This window comes from Leptidea sinapis, chromosome 18, assembly GCF_905404315.1.
Source record: "Leptidea sinapis chromosome 18, ilLepSina1.1, whole genome shotgun sequence".
NCBI classification, from domain to species: domain Eukaryota; kingdom Metazoa; phylum Arthropoda; class Insecta; order Lepidoptera; family Pieridae; genus Leptidea; species Leptidea sinapis.
The window spans coordinates 7,743,401-7,766,741 of NC_066282.1; the positions used below are offsets into that span (position 1 = coordinate 7,743,401).

A 23,341-nucleotide genomic window follows, 5' to 3' on the forward strand; every position below is an offset into this window, starting at 1 on the left:
ATCCCACTCGACTTGATAAATGATTTAAAGCTCGTGTCTGAAGATAATTATGTAAAATGTAACGCAAATGACACTTTCATTTTATTTCACCATTCCCCAATGGTGAAAGTGAAAATGATATAAATGATACAGAAATGAGGCTCCTTTGCACGGGATGCCGGCTAGATTATGGGTACCACAACGGAGCCTATTTCTGCCATGAAGCAGTAATTTATAAGCATTATTGTGTTTCGGTCTGAAGGGCGTTTTTAGGGCGAAATTATTGGAAAAATGAGACCTAACATCTTATGTTTCAAGGTGACGAGCGCAGTTGTAGTGCCGCTCAGAAGTTTCGGGTTTTTCTAGAATGTCCCTTATTGTCATAAAAAAAATTTAAAGGCATGGGAAAGCTGAGTGAGTTATGATTATAAAACCTCGTTCACACTTAGCGAATACACGCCGCGATTATGTAGTTGCAGGGACAACTCGTTGTGTGTGACAAGCTATTCTATGTGAACAAATACATTCGCCGCGTGAATACCCAGCGATTTAAAATTGTGCATATTCAATTATCCGCACATGCGAATGAATGGGTACTTGTTGTAGACATTCTATGTGGCCCTGCTATAGACCATTTTGTCACTGCATATAACTCGTATATACAAATAGTCAACCAATAAAGATTGTCTTAAGCGAGAAAATAATGGTATCTATAACTAATTTTTTCGAAGTGTATAGAAAATATTAGGACAGAAATAGCATTAATTTTAAAACATGCAAGCGAAGACACTTTCATGCGATGACGAATATTCGACATACATATTTGTATTTGGGGCACATTCAAAAACTTGCTGTGTGTGACAGGCGGGCAGGGAATTTTTTCGCAGCGAGTTATCGCTGTGTGTGACATATGCTTTATTATTGAATAAATACCTGTTACCTCTTGCATTCAAACTTCTTCAAATAAAAAACTACCAATAATAATCAAGCTTCTGCCGTCATTTAGGGTATTTTGCTTTTATCTATTTGTAAATTACAACAAACTGCGCTAGCCCCTTAAAAAATTTGACTTCAAAAGGATCCAAAAACAATTTTCTTAAAAGAGTATTTGCTGATCTCAATACTATTTTGTCCATCTTCGTTTTTTTTATGGAATAGGAGGACAAACGAGTGTACGGGTCACCTGTTGTTAAGTGATCACAGCCGACCACAATCTCTTGCAACACCAGAGGAGTCACAGGAGCGTTGCCGGCCTTTAAGGAAGGTGTACGCGCTTTTTTTCAAGGACCCATGTCGTATCGTCCCGGAAACACCGCACAAGGAAGTTCGTTCCACAGCTTTGTAGTACGTGGAAGAAAGCTCCTTGAAAACCGCACTGTGGAGGACCGCCACACATCCAGATGGTGGGGATGATATTCTTATTTGTGGCTAAAGGTTAAATAGCTCTTCGGAACACTCCCCGTGATAAATGCGGTTGATTAGTCGTTTGTTATTACTTTGGCCATCAATCACCAAACTAAGCTCAAGTTTGTTTGAAAATTTCATCTTAATCTGTTGTTAATATTAGACATGCAAAATACTCATATTTTCATATTAGCACTTTTTTTTGACAATTTAAAAAAATATATATAATTATATTTACACTCACCTAAATTATCAGCTCGATGCAATGGTATTATCACCCACATCATAAATAATAATCCGGTATTTTTTGCTATTGCCATTTTCACAATGTCACAACACTATATCATTAATTTTCACAACACTCATACTTTTCAAAATGTTCCCTTAGATACTTCTTCATTTTGTAATTGCTGTATTCTTTGCTTCAGTATCTGTAAAGATAAGAAAAGTAATATTAAGTGATGCTTTGGAGATAAATCATTTTAGAAGAGATACTTTCTAAAGAGAGACCTGTATAGTTTATTTTATGGGCTGCTCGAGTGTGTTTTTTTTATGAAAATAAGGGTCCAGACGAGAAGGATGTTCAGCTGATGGTAATTGATACGCCCTGCCCATTACAATGCAGTGCCGCTTCTGATTCTTTAAATACCCAAAAATTCTGAGCGGCACTACAACTGCGCCCGTCGCCTTGAGATATAAGATGTCAAGTCTCAATTGCCCAGTAATTTCACTAGCTACCGCGCCCTTCGGACCGAAACACAGTAATGCTTACATATTACTGCTTCACGGCAGAAACAGGCGCTGTTATCGTACCCATAATCTAGCCGGTATCCTGTGCAAAGGAGCCTTCTACTGGTAAAAACAACACTGTTATTTTCACATAAAAACCATTAGTCAAACGGTTGACATAAGTTGTGTAATGATGTTTTAACAATTCACGTGGAAGCGCGATACGAATTAGGTGACGCTGAAAGAAAATTTTCAAATAAAAAAAAAGTAGTGTACAAAGGAAGATCTTTATCTTGATTTTGTTTGCATCATTCTTTGTTCATTGACAAGGCTCAATGCGAACGAAGTCACGGAAGCGAATCACAGAAGAAATAAAATAGTCATTGAAGTCCTGGGACCATTCAGATTAAAAAGTATTCCTCAGAAACGTTCCTCGACTTTATTTCAATTCTTTAAACATATTTTGTACTTATCGTAAAGCTGGTGAAGTTTGCAAATTAATACTTACAAGAAAAATAATTTTAATATTTTTTATGTACTCGTTTACATTTTTTCAATATCGTGCTGTTTCGTTATCGATACTTAATATACTAAAGAAATAGTAGCACAAATAAAGATGGTAAGATCACCCGTCCTTTTTGCGTAGTTTATGCGCAAAAAAAGCCTTTTGTGTATCGCAATGAAAACGAATTTACCGATAAATTCGCTGAATAAACCAAGCAGAAGTGTTCGAAAGGCCCAACAATTTATCCATCGGCAAAAACTCGACCTTTCCCCGTGCGTTTTCCTCTTTTTGTTTCAGCCATCCTTTGAACTGCCAAAACAAAATAGCATCGCTAAATCTTTCAATTTCCACCACGCCCTCGCGATTTATTTAGGTTTCTAGGTTAGAGGTGTTTTCACAAGTCTCCATTCTGTGACTAGAGTGTTCTTAAGTACTTATCGGCTTGCCGTTTGAAATTGAAACTTTCCAACTCCTGTCTGGTATTAATTAAACTCAATCACGTTGGAAGGCAATATTTAGTAAAGGTTAATTAGCAATTTCAATGTTTCAGATATCTGTTTTCTGTTGTAGAAATTATTTTATTGTTAAATAATCTAATTTTTACAAAGGCTTTATTATGGCATTATGACCAATTAAGATTATGTAAAACTAATAGGAATGCCAGTGTAAAAGACATAATAATATATCTTTTGGGACGTAACTTAATGAAAAGAGTGGATTTTAGATAAAGTATTTTATTTATAATCAATAAATCAACGTATCTCTTAATTCCAGGTTCAGCGGTTGTCCAAATTTTCTTTTATGACAAGGGAAGATGCGTGCAGGACGTTCAGCTGATGATAATTGATACGCCCTGCCCCTTTCAATGCAGAACCGCTGAGGATTCTTGAAAAGCTCAAAAATACTGTGCACCCTTAGAATATGTAATAGTACGAGATCGGCCTCCAAGGGCAAGCCCGGCTTCGCTGTAAAAGCCTATAGGGCTATCAGTACAGAAAAGGTTTTTAGTCAGTAGAAGATGTTAACACCCGACCCGACATGTGGGCCCCGTTTCTGGGTCTTCAATACGTAAATGTTTTTCCTTCTATAAAAAAAAAGTACGCGGCACTACAATTGTGCTCGTCACCTTGAGACATAAGATGTTAAGTCTCATTTGCCCAGTAATTTCACTAGCTACGGCGCCCTTCAGAACGAAACACAATAATACTCACACATTCCATGAGCCACCCATGAGTCCATGAGCGGTTTCCTTACCACATCCCATAACATAAGCTCCTTGTCCGTTTGCCCTCTCTTATATATAAAAAAAACATAGTTGAGTCAAAATATGTAACATAGATAATTTATCAAGAAGTAGCATTTTTATTTAATTAATTTTTCATGACCACTCCAAGAAACAATAAATATTAATAAACTAGCTGACCCGACAGACGTTGTTCTGTATATAATAAATTAAATAATATTTTTATATGAATTTGTCAATATCATAACATAAAAAATTACTTCGTAAAATATGCACCCTGCTGTCGTAATGAAATTGTTTCACAGCAGAACTGTCAAACCGTGCGTCAATAAATTCTCTCATAGAAATTATGTACGAAAATCAAAGGAAAAACAAATTTGTTGTTTTTATTTAATTTAGCAGCATTTTCCTATTTTTTCACATTTTAAACCTTTTCTGGACTTCCACAAATAATTCAAGACCTATCTTATGAATAATGAATTTGCCAAATCGGTCCAGCCGTTCTCGAGTTTTAGCGAGACTATGTAGAAGGTTTTATTTTTCCAATCAAAACTCTTGAAGAAAGCGTTGGACGGAAAAAATTTACTAATTGTAAAACTTTGTTATAAAACTTCACTGAAAGGTATTGAAAGAGTTAAAAGCAGGGCAACTTGCGTTGATATATTTACCTCATGCATCTATACTAATAAATGTAGAGAATTTTTCCTTCGGTTATACTGCGAAAACTACAGAACCGATCGGAATAATACTTATACCGTAAGATGCAGCGTGATTCGGAGAAGGCTTTAGTTTAAGATATGTTAGTGATTACTTATCCGAAACCATATTCGCAATACAAATAATTCAGTAAATGTAATTTTAACACATAAGACAACGGCCGTTCCCTATATACACATACAGATAAACTACTACCTTCTTCTGTCAGTAATTAGCTGTCAATAATCTGAAGGTGTCCCAATATACCCGATAAGTCATTCTTATCGACTTATATTGGGACGCGTCAATTGCAATTTCCATATAAACTTCTATCGCTGGTAAGCTATACGTCGACCCATTGACAGACAGCGTGTACGGATAATTTGAGTTACCGTCGATAAGTTTATTGGGACAGAAAAGTCAACGATTGTTACGATTTTTATCTTAAGTAAGAGATAGATTGGGAACGGCCGTAAGTCAATTTCATCTATCAAAATTAAATTATGATAGTGTGTTATTTATAGAGTTTTTATCATAAGAAAAATATAAGAATTCAATACTAATTTGTTATGGAAAACATAAGAATAATTTATATTTTCAAATGTAAAATACTTGTTTTATTATCTGTATGTCACGCCGACCATCACTCTGTGACGTCACTATAGCAGTAACAATTTGGTTTTAGCAACACACCAACGATACGGATTATGAAATCTCATTTTTATTTTTGGAAACATCAAGAAAGATTGCACTGCACACACGGACGAGTAAAAAAAGTAAGACTCCGCGCCGTGATATTATAAGTGAAGCACCTTTATGCTAGTGTGTGTGCGGTTACGGGGGATACTAATTACAGAATTTTTTCTCCCTTAAATAATCAGATAATCTTCATCATCTGGATGTGTGGCGGACCTCCACAGTGCGGTTTTCAAGGAGCTTTTTTCCACGAACTACAAAGCTGTGCAATGAGCTTCCTTGTGCGGTGTTTCCGGGACGATACGACATGGGTACCTTCAAAAAAATCGCGTACACCTTCCTTAAAGGCCGGCAACGCTCCTGTGATTCCTCTGGTATTGCAAAAGTATGTGGGCGGCGGTGATCACTTAACAACAGGTGACCCGTACGCTCGTTTGTCCTCCATGGAATGGAGGAATGAATCATATTTTTTTTTATGGTATTCCATTCAAAAAATTAATATGACTATATACTATATACTATAAAATGTGGGTTTATCTCATGAGGCGAAGATGAATGTGATAATAGTATTACATGAGTGTTTTAATACCTAATTATCAACAATTGACTTTATACCTACCCATAATATGAATCCTCTAGTAAGATCCTACTACTAAGATTCTGAAACAGTCAGCTTCCTGCTAACATTAAAAAAGCCAGTCCTAGTAACAATTATATCACCCAAAGGAGTGTTATTATGAAAACGGATGATATAATCTTGTACTGAATTTCATTACAACACTCGTTTGGTTGATGTAATGGTTATTAGGACATTGGGTGTTTTAATGTTGGCAATAAGCTAACTGTTTTCGAAACTGGGTCACCATGGGTGTAGATAAATAAATATGTAACACTTGTATTACTCAAATTTTCGAAACTGGGTCACCATGGGTGTAGATAAATAAATATGTAACACTTGTATTACTCAAAGAAAAAAAGGATTGTAAGGCTTTATGAAACCTCGGTAAAAGTGAAACTAACTTATTAAACACTATTCTCTGCTTTTTCCTCGTTGATCAGTTTTTCGGACTCACTAGCTGTGTCAGTTACATTAAACACTGACAAAAACAAACTAATTAGTGCGAGGCACTGGCACAAATGAGTAATAGTCTATATACACTACACGGTCAGCTGCTGCGAACTATAGGCGCCGCCCGACCATCACGCGACATGCAACACACAGACGAAAAAGTTTGAGACGATGTAATAAAAGTTTCACTTTAAAATACAACAAAAACATAACTCATTTAAACTAACTTCAGAGTAACTTAAATAAACCAAGATAGAGAAATATCACTTCACAGTCTTCCTTCCCTGATAAGGTTGCAAATTACAAATACTTGCAAATTCCGTTGGCGGTACGGGCATTAAAATAACTAATCGCAAAATTAAACCGCTAATTAACGTGTTCACTGAAACGAAAACGAATGATAACACGAAACTTTGTAAATTATACCGATAAAATTATCGACTAAAGTTAAGTTTTGAACTCAAAATAAAGGGTTAAGGTGTGTTTAATTGTACAAACTTGTTATGAAATCAGCATTTTACGCTTTGGGTTGGAATTTGGAATTATCTGATTTAAATATGAAATTTCTTAAATGTATTGAAACTTGCAATTAAAAAAATACTTTTTTAATACAGTTGCTCAAAAAGTGGCGTATTGCAGGAACGTATAAGGTTCGGGATGTGGGCTATTACATACTCGTTGTTTTTCTTTACCTTTTCCGAACTCGTGCATTCTCTTTCCCAACTGTCAAAATAATATGTATTAAAAAGAAAAAACCAACCACGAAGTTTTTATGATTTATGCAAATATTTCTAAATAGAAGCTACTAATTTGGTTCAATATCAGATTTAATGATTTGATTAAATGAGTTAGGTTAGGTTTTATTTCATCTCATTAAATTTCATTTTCATTTCATATCAATAAAAAAAATCTACTGAAGACTTGGCTGTATGGGCATAGTACGCTTTGCCTACTCAAAATGGGTGAAGAAATAAAAAAAAATCTCTGCTTATATTCTTTTACGGTTGGCGTTATTTTAGTTAGTTGAGTTTATTGTGTTATTATTATTCTATTAAATTGCTTAATTTTTTCGCAACTGTATTCAAAATAGTTGTTCAGTACACGTGCGGAACCGTTATTGCAACTTGTTCCGACTGTCAACCTATAGACATTTGTCGGAACTCTTTGTAATGACAGGCTTTCCGCACTCGTGATGAAATATACTATTTCCAGATTAATTAAGGAAACTTTTTTGTAGAACATTGTATTAACGGATCACTATTCATTACGCTAGCTCACTCTGATAATGTAGTTAAGAAGCGCATTATCACCTGACTCAGTTCACAAAATCAATATAAATAAGGCTAGTTCAGATGTGGAATTTAATTCTATATACTTATTTATTATATTTTTTTATGACAATTAGGGAAGAGACGAGCAGAACGTTCAGCCAATGGTAATTGATACGGCCTGCCCAATACAATGCTATGCCGCTCAGGATTCTTGAAAATTGAAAATTCTTGACATAAGATGTTAAGTCATTGCCCACGCCTTTGCACAGGATTCCGGCTAGAGTATGGGTACCACATCCGCGCCTATTTCAGAAGCAGTAATGTGTTAGCATTCCTGTGTTTCGGTCTGAAGGGCGCCGTAGCTAGTGAAATGACTGGGCAAATGAGACTTAACATCCTCAAGGTGACGAGCGCTATTGTAGTGCTGCTCAGAATATTTTGATTTTTCAAGAATCCTGGGTGGCATTGCATTGTTATGGGCAGGGCGTATCAATTACCATCAGCAGAACGTCTTGCTCGTCTCCTCCCTTATTCTTTTTCAAGGTTCAATCCCACTGCTGATAAAGTCCTCGCCCTTTTTGATCCATTCGTTTTTTTATTTACTGTACGGGAGCGGGAGTATTCTTATACCAGGTCTTCCACTTCTTCTTTTGGCATCTAATGGGTTTACTAGTTCGTGGTTGGTGTATCACTATACATCTTTCGTTAATGGCCCTTGATATATGGCCTGCCCAATTCGATTTAATTGTTATTGGAATTCTTATTAACTACGTCTTTTAGTGTCCTTTGTTTCGTATTTCATTCTTTGTTATTTTCTCTTTTAGTCTAATACTTAGAATGTTTCTTTACATATTTCATTGCGTCATATTTCTCTTCATAGTCTCTTCGCTTGAATTCTAGATATATATATATATATTCCTATACTTTTCCTTGTCTGGTAGGACAGAGACAGAGACAGAGGTTAGTTTAAGCCCACATTATTTCGAGGAAGTGTACCAAGAATACTGACAGCATTATTATAATTATGTATAAATTGCTCTCTATAGTGAACACTGCGTTACATATCCGAGCGTAACAGTCCAAATATATTGAATACCGATAATACAAAGGGCTCAGCGCGCCTAAAGAAGTTGAGACTTAACATCTTATGTCTCAAGGTGACGAGCAATTGTAGTGACCCTCAGAATTTTTGGGTTTTTCAAGAATCCTGAGCGAACCTGATTTGTAATGGGCAGGGCGTATCAATTACCATCAGCTGAACATCCTGCACGTCTTGTCCCTTATTTTCACAAAAATAAAATAAATAGGAATATAATTTTTCTTAGACCGATGTCTCAAGTCAATTTCCTAATATGAATATATGGGGATTGAGTAGGTTATGAGTTTCATGGCAGCCATCTTGAATTTTAATAATGATCAAAAATTCGTTTTCTGGTACCGTAGAACCTTGATATCGATATCCATATCAGATTTCCAAAATTATACCAATTTCGTTTCCTGTTACGTTAGAATCTTGAAAATGTTATTTCAATTATAATTCGCGAGATGGTGATGCGCGTATTAAGAAAAATTAAATTTAATTATTTTCAATTCTAAAGACTTGGGATTGTGCAGGTTATGGGCTGTAAATTAGGTCCTGTAGATGGCGCCACAGGCCGACAGTTAATGCACCATACCAACATTTACGGATCATGCGTAACGCTGAAAGTTGCCATAGTTGGTATAAGCGCTGGGGCGTATGTCGAGAGACGCGTGTTCAAATCGTTCATAAATTTTGGAACAAATTAAATTTGTATATGAATACCTATTAAGTAAATTCCGACAGCGGAACGATGACAACTTCGTAAGTCACTGCAATACTAATTGATGTTATTATTTAAACATTACTAATGATCTAGTAGGGCGAAGGTAATCACTAGTCATTAAGTGAGTACCATTTAACCCTAAACGACAGTTTTTGATACAAAAAGCGCCCACAGATTTATCTCAATAGAAAATAAACGGAAAAACAAATGACGATGTGTATCGTACTAAAGTACTCGTATCACGAACTCGTATCGTGCAATCGCGGTGTAATTAAAACCGTGTCAGCAGTTTCATGTTCCATTTTTTCACACAAAAGAGCAATTCACGTCTTTGTAGTATCAGTACATTTGTAACAGAACAAGATAATTACTCCTTGAGGGAACAATCCTTAATTTACTTCGCTGATGGAGATTGTAGACGTGTTTTTAAGCCCCGCTGAATAAATTAATGGAATGAGTGGTCCATTACAAATGTACTTTAAAGTAGAAACTCACTTAGATTCTAATTAGTCAACGCCCAGTTTGCCTCGAAGTATAAATAAAAAAAGACTTATAAAATATCGGCGACCCCTTAGCCCAGTGGTTAGTGACCCTGCCTATTGAGCTAGAGGTCCCGGGTTCGATTTGGTATATGTTTGTTTCCGAGTCATGGATGTTTATTTGTATTTATGTATGTTTAAGTAAGTATATTATATTAAATAAATCGTTGTCTTGCACGCATAGTACATGCTAAGCCTACTTTGGGGCAAGATAGTTTCTGTAAAAGTGTGTCAATATTAAAGTGTCGAAATTGTGTGATTTAGTTTTGTAAGAATATGTAGTGTTACATGTAGGTGCTGTTTATGATAACTGGCAATACAGAGGAACGACCAACATTGATTAAATTTAAGACAGAGAAACTTAAATAATACCCTGTTAATTATCATGTTAAATTTAACGTTCCACGTACTAAAAAACTGTGGAAAGAGCTTCCTTGTGCAGTGTTGATACCACATGGATACCTGCAAAAAAAGCGCGTACAACTTCCTTAAAGGCTGGCAACAATCCTGTGATTCCTCTGATGTTGCAAGAGAATGTGGGCAGCGGTGATCACTCAATACCCAGGTGACCCGTACGCTCGTTTGTCCTCCTTTTCCATAAAAAAATAACTACGGTCCAACGAACTAAGCAACAAATTGGAAATTTAATAAAAATATGGTACAGAAAATGATATAATATTTTAACTATAACGTCAAATTTAAGGGTTTCGTAACAATATTCATATTCTAACAAAGATCATGTTTCATGGCATCCACCTTGAATTTCAATAATGATCAAAAAATTGTTTTCTGCTACCGGAGAACCTTGATATCGATATCCATATTGGATTTCAAAAATGATCCCAATTTCGTTCCCTGTTACCTTTAGAATCTTGATAGTGGTGCGTGTATTTAAAAAAAGATTTAGTTTGATTCTATTCAATTCTAAAGACAGATAAAGGTGTTTTTCTTTTTTTATTCACTATACTAACTACAACGAACAGAACCCATAGTTGATTCTTTAGGTTTAGTCCATAGCTTCAGCCGATGTTTGAGTTATTTCTTAAGATTGAAATTGAAACATTTTAGGTTTAGTTCCATAGCTTCCGCCGATGTTTGAGTTATTTTTAAAGATTGAAATTGAAACATTTCTGTTTAATATGTCCAATAATACTCTCTGCGGGTATTTTATCCACAACTTGCTAAATGATTTCTCACCAAACCTATCCTATATGATAGATTTATGAAGTCAAACTTTAACATTGAAAAAAAAAATGACTTCAAATATTTATTTAAGCCATAGGCATTAGTGATTTGATGCTAGAATAGCTCGCACAAATGGCAAAGTAAATATAACTTAAGCATAGAATTCATTAGGCTAAGATTAATCGTTAATGACAAGGCTTTAGAAGACATTAACTGATGTATTAATTAATATTTTCGTCGTAGCTGCTCGTCTCTTGTGGGAATAGCCCGAAAGCCTTTTCTAATGATTATTTATGTTCCATTAAGCAATTTTCCCTTTTTAATTTATTTATTGTTCGTTTCAGAATCTTAGGGCAGAATAAATAGTTAACTTTGTGAAATGTAATTACGAGATAAGTTCAACAAGGCTCTTCTGATTTCTTCACACTTTTTTATGTTAAACATAAAAATATTTATCTACACCCATACTTATATCCTCTATTAAAGATTCTGAAACAGTTAGCTTATTGCCAATATTAAAACACCCTATGTCCTAATCACCATTACATCATCCAAACGAGTTTTGTAATGAAATTCAGTACAACATTATATCATCCGTTTTCATAATAACACTTCTTTGGATGTTGTTATGGTTACTATTAATTATAATGTTAGCAGTAAGCTAACTGTTTCAGAATCTACAGAAGATTCATATTATGGGTATAAAGTTTGTATGCAACTGTTGATAATTAGGTGTTAAAACACTTATGTCATACTACAAAATAAAATATGCACGTTCTATTGCGCCACCCTGTATTATCTATTATTTGCATTGTTAATTAAAAAATCTCTTTGGTATTCGAAAATTTCCTAAATTAAGATAAATCGGTTAAAGATAATGTTTGAATTTTAAAATTAACATTAATTCCAGCCTAATCGGCGATAGATAAAAATTGCATAAATTAGGAAAATTCTTATTTTGCAAATTGAAAAATAGAATAATTTTATCAAATTAATTTACTGTCATCAGTCCTCGACAAATCTACGAAGTTTGAAATCTGGCCGTTGAAAGTGGGTCAAAATCGCGCCCAAATGAGTCGGTTACAAACAAACATACATGCAGGCATACATACAGGTGAAGCTAATAAAAAGCGTGTAGTATAGCGTATAATGTAAAAAGGGATAGGTCAGTAGAACGAAAAATAAGGGAGCTTGTATTAATGGTTTGATGCAAGTGAAAAAGCTAGAGAAGTGTGTCATTAACTTGAACAATGGAGTTAAATTTTTGCCTTTTTATGTGGAATGTATCGTTCTCGCTGCTACGAACAAAGCTAGAGGTAAGAAGTCGCGTGTCAAAGAGTCGGGTGGACAAAACTTACTAAACAATATTTTATGTTTTTAAAGTGATAACCTGTGAGTGCGAAGTGATTCTAGGTTAATACATAAATAAAATTAGAAATTTTTTATTTGAAAACTTACTGACACTTAAGAAAATCAAGTAATACGTAACTTTAATTTCAAATCAAATCAAAACATTTTATTGCAAGTCACATTTTACAAAAGGGTGGTACATTAAATGGGTAGACATTATGTGACGCCCTGCAAGGGCACAGCATTAAATAAGATTTATTCAAACAGATATTAAAATATATATACTATATAGTTATACTGTATAACTTTCTATGTTGTTACTAATTCTCACACTTAGTGAAATAAAAAAATTCAGGTAAATCGTAGAAGCATTTCGAAACTAAGAAATTTTTAAGATCTTTCATATAGAGCAGGGTTCTCTTTATTTTTAATTTCGTTTGGGATATAATTATAAATTTTTACTGCCCTGTGGTGAGGGCTCGGTGACACTACTGTAATGCTTGTTTGTTGTTTGTTTGTTATAAATATTAAGCAATATAATGTTAAATTAAATAATTATTTATTTTTTCTTGGGTCTTTAGGTCTTGTACCTCAAGTGTTCTTAAAGCTGTGAAAAATCAAACTTCTAAGTTAACGTAAAGATAATTGAGTAATTCGAAAATCTTTTAAGTATGCCGACACTCTCAAGAGAAGCAAAATTTATAGGGTGTTTTCCATGGACGTAGAACTATGCAATTTGGCAAATACAACCGTCTTACAAGTATAAGAAAAAGTCTGAAAACTATAAATTTATAAGGTGCTCTCGATGGGGGAAACAGAGTCACTCTTATCTGTTTTTTTTTAGTTTGTTACTAACGTTCCATGCATCGGAATTTGCACAACTTTGTGCTGAGCCAGATTTGTTCTGATTCCTCGTATAACAATGTGCGCAACTATCGCATGCGAAGCCACGACCTATTTATTACTTGGATGTCGTAGATTATACAATAAATAAAAAAAAAAAATTAAGGCGCGGGCTGACTAGGATTGTAAATGCTACAACCAACCCTACAAATTGTGTTGATCATGTGGCTAAGCTGCAAATGGGCATTTATTTTACTGATTTTCTTTTGTTTGTTCAAAATTTACATATAAAATTGAAAAATTCTTCGGTTCAAGTTTTAGAGAAGAACTAATTCTATTATTTAAATAAAGAATGTTCTTATAGCTGAAAATCCGGAGATTTTTATTTGAAAAGTTTATTTTTGGGGAGCAACTTCCAAATTTTTTATTGGATATTTCAAATTATATATAAATATTCTATTTCGTTCAAAATTTTCTTTAAGTCCTTATATGTGCACAGTATTTTTGCGTTGGAATACTTTCTTTGTGGATATTGAGGTATGACCGCGTCTTAAGACGACACTAAATGCCGGCGACCTTGAGCGATATGAGTTCACGGCTCCTATGTAACAAAGCCAATATTTTCAAAATTCTTGGGTTGAAAATGATACATTTTAACAGGCGCAAACTGCTTAATTGCTTACAATCCTCACTATTGATTACTATTCTGAATAAATGTACCTACATAAAAAAGTAAAATCTATAAGAATAACTTTTATGATAGTAGTATACTAAACTAATGGATGATGCCGAATAATAACTTGTTTAGCTGCAAAGAAAACTGGTAGTTCATAATAGCTCTGGAGTGCTAACTTTAACCAACAATAAGCATTAGTAACCTACAAGTAAGACTTAAGGGTATGTGTAACAGGATAAAGTAGTGTTCATAGCTCCAAATCCTATATTTTCACCACAAAACTTGTCTTAAAAACACCTTGTTTGCATGTTTTCTGTTTACCCTTCGCCTTAAGAACAAAACTCCAATAAATATAAAAAGTGGTATATCGTAATTGAGCCACGGTGTAGATTAATTCCGTCGGGAAATAAATCGTACGAGTTAAGATGACGGATTACCAAACAACGTCAAGGCAACTTCATCCAATTGTGTATAATATAGCTATTTTTGTACAAAATATAGGGGTGGAGAACTTGAGAATGATTAATCACTGTTCAGTAGTGACAAGCCAAGCGTATTATGTAAATGTTGCATTACCATATTACCAGAACGACCCTTTATACATAGTTAATGGAAGGAAACTAATGATTCCAAGATATTTGGACTACCTATGAACTTTGCTAATGTATCTATGATGAAAATCTTGAATCGGAACGGTGATTTCAGATGTTTTTGTATATTTCTTAATAATTATTGTGTTATTTTCGTCTATTTTTACACGCTTTTTATTAGCTTCACCTGTGTGTATGGTTTTTTGTAACCGACTTATTTGGACGCGTTTTGACCCACTTTAAACGGCCAGATTTCGTTAAAACTTTTACCCAATTTACTTAATATTAGGTAATATTCGAATAACAAAGATAATTTTAATTCAACAATGAAAATTAGGTGCAATTTAAAAAAAAAAAAAAACTAAAAAACACGCCATTATACAAATATAAACCAAACTATAATATAAACCACTAAAAATTAAGTAAACTATAAATTCTATAAATATACATAAGCATGACTTGGAAACAAACATCCATATTCATAATGTAAATGATTGAACATACCGGGATTCGAACCCGGGACCTCTAGCTTAGTAGTCAGGGTCACTTACCATTCGGCTTTATCGGTGGTAGGTAGTGTAATTTTCACAATTTTTTTTGCCGGTATCACCATAATCTTACAAATATTAAAATATACTAACGTAAAGACGACTTGACAGCCCGATAATGTTTCACCAATTTTGATTTATCAATGTGTGCGTTATATAGTGGTTTATTACTCAAAATACTAAGCTAAGCTAAGCCAAGCTGTCTTTCTACGACTTGTCAAGTTAATCGGTTACAGTAAGAATACATTCGATTTAATTTTCTATCTTGCTATATCTCCATTAGAGGTCTTGTTCTCTTTCGCACGCATTGTTTGTATATACGCTAGTTTATATTGGAAGTCTACGGGTGCCACACTGGTGCGAGTTTTTTTTTTATGGAAAAGGAGGACAAACAACATACGGGTCACTTGGTGTGAAGTGATCACCGCCACCCACATTCTCTTGGAACACCAGAGAAATCACAGGAGCGTTGCGGGCCTTCAAGGTGTACGCGCTTTTTTTGAAGGTACACATGTCGTATCGGCCCGGAACACTCCACAAGGAAGCTCTTTCCACAGATTTGTAGTACGTGGAATAAAGCTCATTGAAAACCGTACTGTGGAGGACGTGTTTGAAGGGCGCCGTAACTAGTGAAATTACTGGGTTGATGAGATTAAACATCATATTCTGTGTTATTACAAAAAAGTTAAATACTTGTTGATCACTTGTTTTGAAAAAGTTCTATTAGAAATCCGTATCTTTATGTTATTTAGCGTCAATCTAGAGGTCGCTCAATAGTTAGACACTGTTTAACAAAACACGGGTCTAAGCCATGTTTTTTTTTTGTAAAAACACCGTATATGTGATGCGGCAATATTTGGGGTTCTATCAATAATCCTGTTCGATACTGCACTGTAAGAGGCAGGGCGTATCGAATTAGATGAACTTTTTGCTAATGACGTCTTTCAAATGAATTTAAACAAAAAAGAACCGACTTAAAAAAATACGCATTTTTTACCTCTTAATGCATATCATATCTATTGTTTTGGAATAGTTTTTTTTAGTCGGTTGTTTTTTTCTTAATTTATATTTAAATTTTTTGATTTTTAGTGAATCTGAAAATATCGTTAATTTGCTTCTAAGAATTGAAGAATGCCGTTAATTTATCATGGGTTCCATAGTCAAAACCTAACCTAGTTTGGTTTGAAGTGGCCTTTGAATCATATCCTTTCCAATAAAAAAAGAATCTTCGAAATCAGACCAAATTGTATTGGAAGCACCAGCTTTCAAATAAAAAAAAGAATTATCAAAATCAGTTCACCCAGTCAAAAGTTTTAATGTAACTAACATAAAAAAACCGACACATTGAGAACTTTTGAAGTCGGTTAACGGTTCAAAACACCGAAACAACTGAAATCTGACACACTTTTAATAAGTACCTACTGTTTGTGTTGAATTTTGCTCATTCTTGAGGTATAAATCCGTTAAAATTTTTTCGCAAAATAATAATATTCCTCAGACAAATCAAAGATCATTTTTCCACCGCGAAAAATTATTCCGTGCTCGACAAAATGGTTCAATGAAATTCAAATTCATTCCCGTCATTAATTTGCACTCGGTGTGAAGGCTTCGACGGCTCCAATCACTAAAAACTCTCGGCCTATTTTAACACTAAAAATAAAATTGAATATTCTAATGTAAGTTCGATCATTTCTGTCGCAATTCATAATTGTTTTCAAATGACTTACAAAATAGCTCAGTCGTGTGTGAAAAGTGAACAAAAATGTTTTGGATGAGTTTTACAACCTTAAAAGTTTGTAAAGTTTGTGACTTGACTACTTAATATAAAACAAAGTCATCCGCCTCTGCCTGTCTGTCTGTTCGCGATAAACTCAAAAACTACGGCATCGATTGTCATGTGATTTTCACTAATGGATAGCGTGATTTTTGAGGAAGGTTTAAGTATACAATTTGTTTAGTTTTTGTATTTACTTTGTATACATTAAAGTTATTTGTAGGAGGTGTCGGAAAAAAATAAGCCGTCTGAGAGCTTTCAACGTAAACGCTGTCTAAACCTTTTGAGATACACCAAAACAATGTATGAAGGAATTGTGTATCTTATATAGTTCTACAGGAAAATTTGAATGGAATATATTTATTTCTTAAGAATAACATATTATATATTTAAATACTTTAGAAATTGGCAATTATAAAGCGGTAATGTAAAAGCTTTTTACACAAATACGATAGTTATCTTCATAAGTTTATTAATACACATTGTAAAATCATTTTCGATGGCTTCAGACTACATTTTTCCCGAAGGTACATCTTTTTTTAAACAATATGTTATGTTTTTAAAATGATAACCCTCACTTCTAGGATTAACACAAAAATAAAAATTGAAAAACAACATTTTATGAACGATGCGGGATTCGAACCCACGACCTCCGGCGTTCCGTGCTCTAATTGTTTAGATTAACAAGAGCAACATCTCAAGTCAATTTCCTAATATGCAAATATTGGGCTTGAGCAGGTTATCAACTGTAAAGTAGATCCTGTAGATGAAGCCACAACCTGAGAGTTGACCAAAGCAAACAGAATTTTATAACGAGGCGATACTCGAACGGTTAGCTCAGTTGTTTAGAGCACCGGCACGGAACGCCGGAGGTCGTGGGTTCGCATCCCGCATCGTTCACCATTCAAATGGTTAACTCAGCTGGTTAGAGCACCGGCACGGAACGCCGGAGGTCATTGGTTCGAATCCCGCATCGTTCAATAAATTTTGTTTTTCAAATTTTATCTTTTTTTTTATTGACAGAACAGAGTCTGTCGGGTCAGCGAGTATATTTAAAAAATAAAATGTACCTCATGAAGCTGGATGTAATTTAGCACCTTAAAGCTCTCTGTTACAGATTTTTTTATAAAACTATTATTATTAGTATTTAATAACCAATTTAGATACGAAAATGTCTACGGTAGTTATGCAATATTCTTCAATCTTCTATTTTTCTTTTTTTTATGGAGGACAAACGAGCGTAAAGGTCACCTGGTGTAAAGTGATCACCGCCGCCAACATTCTCTTGCAACACCAGAGGAATCACAGGAGCGTTTAGGGCCTTTAAGGAATTGTATTGTAGGAATGTCGTATCGTCCCGGAAACACCGCACAAGGAAGTTCATTCCACAGCTTTGCAGCACGTGTAAGAAAGCTCCTTGGAAACCGCACTGTGGTGTTCTATTGAAATTGAAATGATTTTATTTGCAATAAACATTGTATTTAATATGTTGACATAATACTATTGATAATCCAATATGTTTCGTCAATTGACATGCAAAATAATATATGAAGATTTATTCATAATTTAAATCTTAATAATAAAAACTTATTTAATTACGAAAAAAAAAAAACAGAATTATATTATCAACCGTAACATTTTAGATATTTTAACTAAATATTTATTTTAATCGAGAGTACGTCATCGTACTTATTGTTGTTCGTCCTTTTAAATAAATAATAAATAAATCGATAATAATAAACTCAAAATGTCATATAAATAATCAATTCGTATTTTAACACGCGTTAATTAGCATGGTATGTATCTATGAATATATGTATAATATTTGAAATAACAAATAGTTTAGATTTGAAAGAGCGATATCTCAAGTCAATTGCCTAATATGCAATTATTGGGGCTGAGCAGACTATCAACTGTAAAGTAGATCCTGTAGATGAAGCCACAACTTGAGAGTTGAACAAAGCATACTAGATTAACGATTCATGCGTACTCGAACGGTTGGCTCAGTTAGAAAGAGCGCTCGGACGGAGCCCGAGAGCTCGCGGGTTCGAGTCCCGCAGTGTTGTCACATTTTGGTCACAAATATAATTTGTATAATCTCCCAGAAATGAAAGGAAGAAAGAAAAAATGTTTATTTACGTCATTATACATTCTGATAGTAGTTCTTAAAGTTATACTAATCTAATTATGATCTATAGACGCCAATGGGCCCCCAACTCAGCATAGTTGTGGTTTCGAAAGAATCCACAACGCTGGTCTTTCGTGGAAACCCAGAGAGTGCTACTAACGCACAGTCCTGTCACGCGAAGGTGTACAAACTATTAATTCTCTATGAGCACAAAGCACAAAAAATAGTGAAACTCGGATCTAAAATTAAAACTAACAACAATTAAACTTGATTTAAACTTGCCATTGCCACACAAAACAAACATTAAATTACAGTTTCAATTAAAAGTTTCAAATAAGTACTATAAACTTAATTTCATCAATCAAACACAAATTAAAATGTTTATTGAAATATGGATTTTACATAACTTATTTAACATCAAAAACTACCAATAATTCGGAAATGAATACTTCAGAACTGAGAGGAACGAGGGCAAGAATATCGGTGGCCTTTTTTATAATAAAATTTAGTTATAATAAAATATATTATTTAAATAGCCTCACTCCATTCCCAATCAGTGGTACAAATAAAAAGGCATTTATGTTATGGTAACCTTTACGACTCAAACACTTAAAAACGTCAGATTGAACTACAATTTTGCACAATTATTATCAAGCACCGATTACAGTGCAATAATTTAAATTAATAAGGGATTGCTTGTCACTAATTCTAAGGCTGCATAAGATACATAATAGCTATAAGGGTAAATGTATACACTTTTATAATAAAGTCCCAGCTACTGTTCAGGCAATATCTATAAATATATATTTAAATTTAAATTTTTGATTAAGAAATGGCTCTATCGTAAATCCTACTACTCCACAGCTGAATATCTAAGTGATCGGATAGCCCGGGACTAGATTATGATTATTTTATAGCAATAGTAATGACAGTACAATATTGTATAAGTATATTTCATTAAAAAGAGCGCAAAAACAGAATGCTGGTAGAGTTCCTTGCGCCGCTTCTTCTCTCTCAGAGCGCCATTTGTTTTCGAAGCGGTAGTAGTATCTAGTATATTAGAAATTAGATCAAAAAGAATTCTAAAGGAATCAATTTTGAGAAAATAAATGCCTTTTATGCCTTTTAAATAGTATTCCCTGCTTTATTCCTGTCTTCACTCATTAATTCTTTTATTAGTTGGTATGAACGTAATTTTCGACTCCCTCAAAATGTCAGCGAAGATGGATTAGGCAGCAGGAATCAGGTCATACAGCGCTTCAGAACTATCTCTCTCTATTCGAGCAGCTCTGCTTTGCATGCGTTCAAATCGTTAAACCCGATACTGGAGTGCCTCAGACCAGAGATGACAGCAAAACTCTATATGTGGCCGGACCTGCGCTTTGTAGAGCGCTAGAATGTGCGCCGGCTTGAAGTATTGCCGTGCTCTATTTATGACGCCCAGTTTGAAGCCAATTTGGTTTTACCATTGACCACGGAACTGGCATACGCTCTAGATTTCGAGTATCCAGTATTCAGACAAATTCATTCGGTATCCCCACTCTCTTATTCTTGTTGATCATGATCTGGTCCCTCTTCATTGCCTCACAGACCTGTTTGTGGAGTGTATTCCTAGATTAATCATTCATAGAAAGCCTAGACCGAATTCTATCCACATGGACTAATTTATGGGGCACTGCAGGTTAAACAAACACCTCTAAATCTTAGGCCTCAAAGATCGCAGAGCTTGTAGATTATGTAATAGTGCACATGAAACCCCTTTACACATCTTCTACAAATTTCCTTTTATGTATAAACGCAGCATATCTTTTGGGAGTACAATTATTCAACCACTTGAGATACGAAAGCTCACTGCCAAAGATATGATAAGATTCATGAAAAGAATCAATCTTAGCAGTGACCTATAGATCACAATCGCAGTGAACGAGGACTGCAGTGAACTGTGCGAAAGCTGCTTTTTTAAAGAAAATAAGGGACGAGACGAGCAGGACGTACAGCTGATGGTAATAGATACGCCCTGCCCATTACAATGTAGTGCCGCTCAGGACTTTTAAAAAAATCAAAAATTCTGAGTGGCACTACAATAATTGTGCTCGTCACCTTGAGATATAAGATGTTAAGTCTCATTTTACCAGTAATTTCACTAGCTACGGCGCTCTACAGACCGAAACACAGTAATATTTACACATTACTGCTTCACGGCAGAAATAGGCGCCGTTGGTACCTCTAATCTAGCCAGCATCCTGTGCAAAGGAGCCTCCTAATATTAAATTTATAATCCATAACCATCCAAACAACTTAACATGGAAACATCAAGTAAATTAGTGCAGTCAAGTTATCTATTCCATCCTCTCTATATAACCAAATCACTCCTAATGGTATTAAATCACCAGCAAAAATTATCTGCATCTAGCGTGATATAACGTAGCCTATATGTTGTCCCGATCTCTTGCAAATATTCAAGCAAAATTTGAATTAAATCCATTCATTAGTTTTTGAGATTCGTCCAGATACATATAGACAAAATGCCCAAAATTCTATAAACTACTTTTTTGAATTCGGTATAAGTGCTTGCAGAACACATAGCGAGTGTTCTCTTTTTTTTAATTTTCAACGCACAGTTTTTATTTATATAAGATATTATTAAATTTTAAGATAAAAATACTTTATTTGCATATATACTTAATGATAGCAAAAGGTAAGGTTGTCTCAGGTGGGATACATCCTAACTGGGCTTATAAACCCATCACTTATGCCGCAGGTTCCGTTTATCGTTAGTAGTCCACTTAATGCGACCGTTATGGCCACTGTTATGGCTACTTATTCATTTTTCATTATTTACTGTGACATTATATTTAAAAAAAATATTAAATGCATGTTCTGTTGCCTGGTCAAAAAAGAAACGAAGAACGTGAATTTACTTAGAAACCAGCAATTTCTATTTTGATTTTCTGATTTTTGCTAGAGAGTAAGAGCTTTTTGATAAAGATTAAATAAAATGTTAATCTTTATTTATTTTTGTTAACTGTTAATCTCAATGAAACCGAATTATAAGAGATATGCTTTTTATACATTACGTTTTCCTTTTAATAATAATTAAATAAATAAAAATTATCAGTTCCAATAATATTATGGATTTATCACATATCAAATACCGGTACTCGTTTGTACTCCTCTTAATAAAATAAAAACATAATTCTCTAAAAAATATACATACATTTTAAGTATATAAAAATACAAATTTTAGGAATACGAGAAAAGTATAACTATAATAATATTGATAATATATTACTTACGAATAACACCCAATAGTAAAACAAACTCACATCAATAAATCACACATCACAGTGTTAACAGTCACATCACTATTCAACACAACACACAAATCCGATCAAGAAAAGTTGGGCGATAGCTCTCGCGACGGGACACGAGCGTTACTACTGAAATCTCTCCGATGACTGGCCCATTGAGATGCTCCAGACGAAACCGCGCCATCTAACTGCGCAGTCCTAACTTATGAAATATAAATTAATATCGCTATCCCCTGAATACTTATCCGTATAAATGATGACCAGATTTAAGTGGAACTACTTTAAGTACCGTATTACACGAGTTTCGATATTTCGGGTACCCTTTCTTTAGCGGCTCAAATCTGAACTAAATAAATGTTTTATTTACATTGTTACTTATTGACCAAGAATATTTTAAGCAACTGGAGTAAATGCGGTAATGTAATAAGCAGTCGAAGCTTTTTATGGTGTGGCTTGTTACGGCTTTGTTTTTATGAGACGTGATTTCTCTATATGTACAGAACGTCATTGTCTTTAGGCGTATTTTGATACGTTAACGCAATACGTAGAACCGTTGACTCTCTACATGTTGCCCTGTTCGATCCTCGCCCGCCACGTAAGATATGTTTTTGTTTTTAATTCATCTTTATATATATAAATTACGTGACACGTTGTTTGTCCGCGATGGACTCCTTAACTAATGAACGGATTTTAATGGGGATTACTTCATGGAGTGCAGTTTAGTCCAACTTGAGAGATAGGATGGTTCTTATTTCGATTTGGGACCCATGATTATTTTTATTTTCAATATTTGTTTTGTATGGACATATTTTCTGTGAGAGAATTTATTGACTCACGGTTTGACAGTTCTGCTGTGAAACAATTTCACTATAACAACCACAGAACAGGTAAAAGACATCTCTTTAAACTGTTCTGTGATAACAACAGATTTTACAAAATAATTCTTGATGTTTTTAAATATTATTGGCAAATTCCTATAAAACAATATTTTTTTATTATC

The 23,341-nt window shown here is 34.3% G+C and overlaps 1 protein-coding gene across 1 annotated transcript in view; it reads right to left on the reverse strand.

Annotated features, from left to right (window-relative positions):
• LOC126969335 (protein eva-1 homolog C-like) overlaps positions 1–22,464 on the reverse strand; it is a 643,451-nt gene extending 620,987 nt beyond the window's left edge. The window contains exons 1-2 of the mRNA XM_050814691.1: positions 22,357–22,464; positions 1,628–1,814 (exon numbers count right to left, since the gene is read on the reverse strand). Of these exons, the coding sequence (XP_050670648.1) occupies positions 1,628–1,703 (76 nt within the window). The 5' untranslated portion in view covers positions 1,704–1,814; positions 22,357–22,464. The remainder of the gene's footprint in view (positions 1–1,627; positions 1,815–22,356) is intronic.
• Between the last annotated feature and the right edge of the window lie 877 nt (positions 22,465–23,341).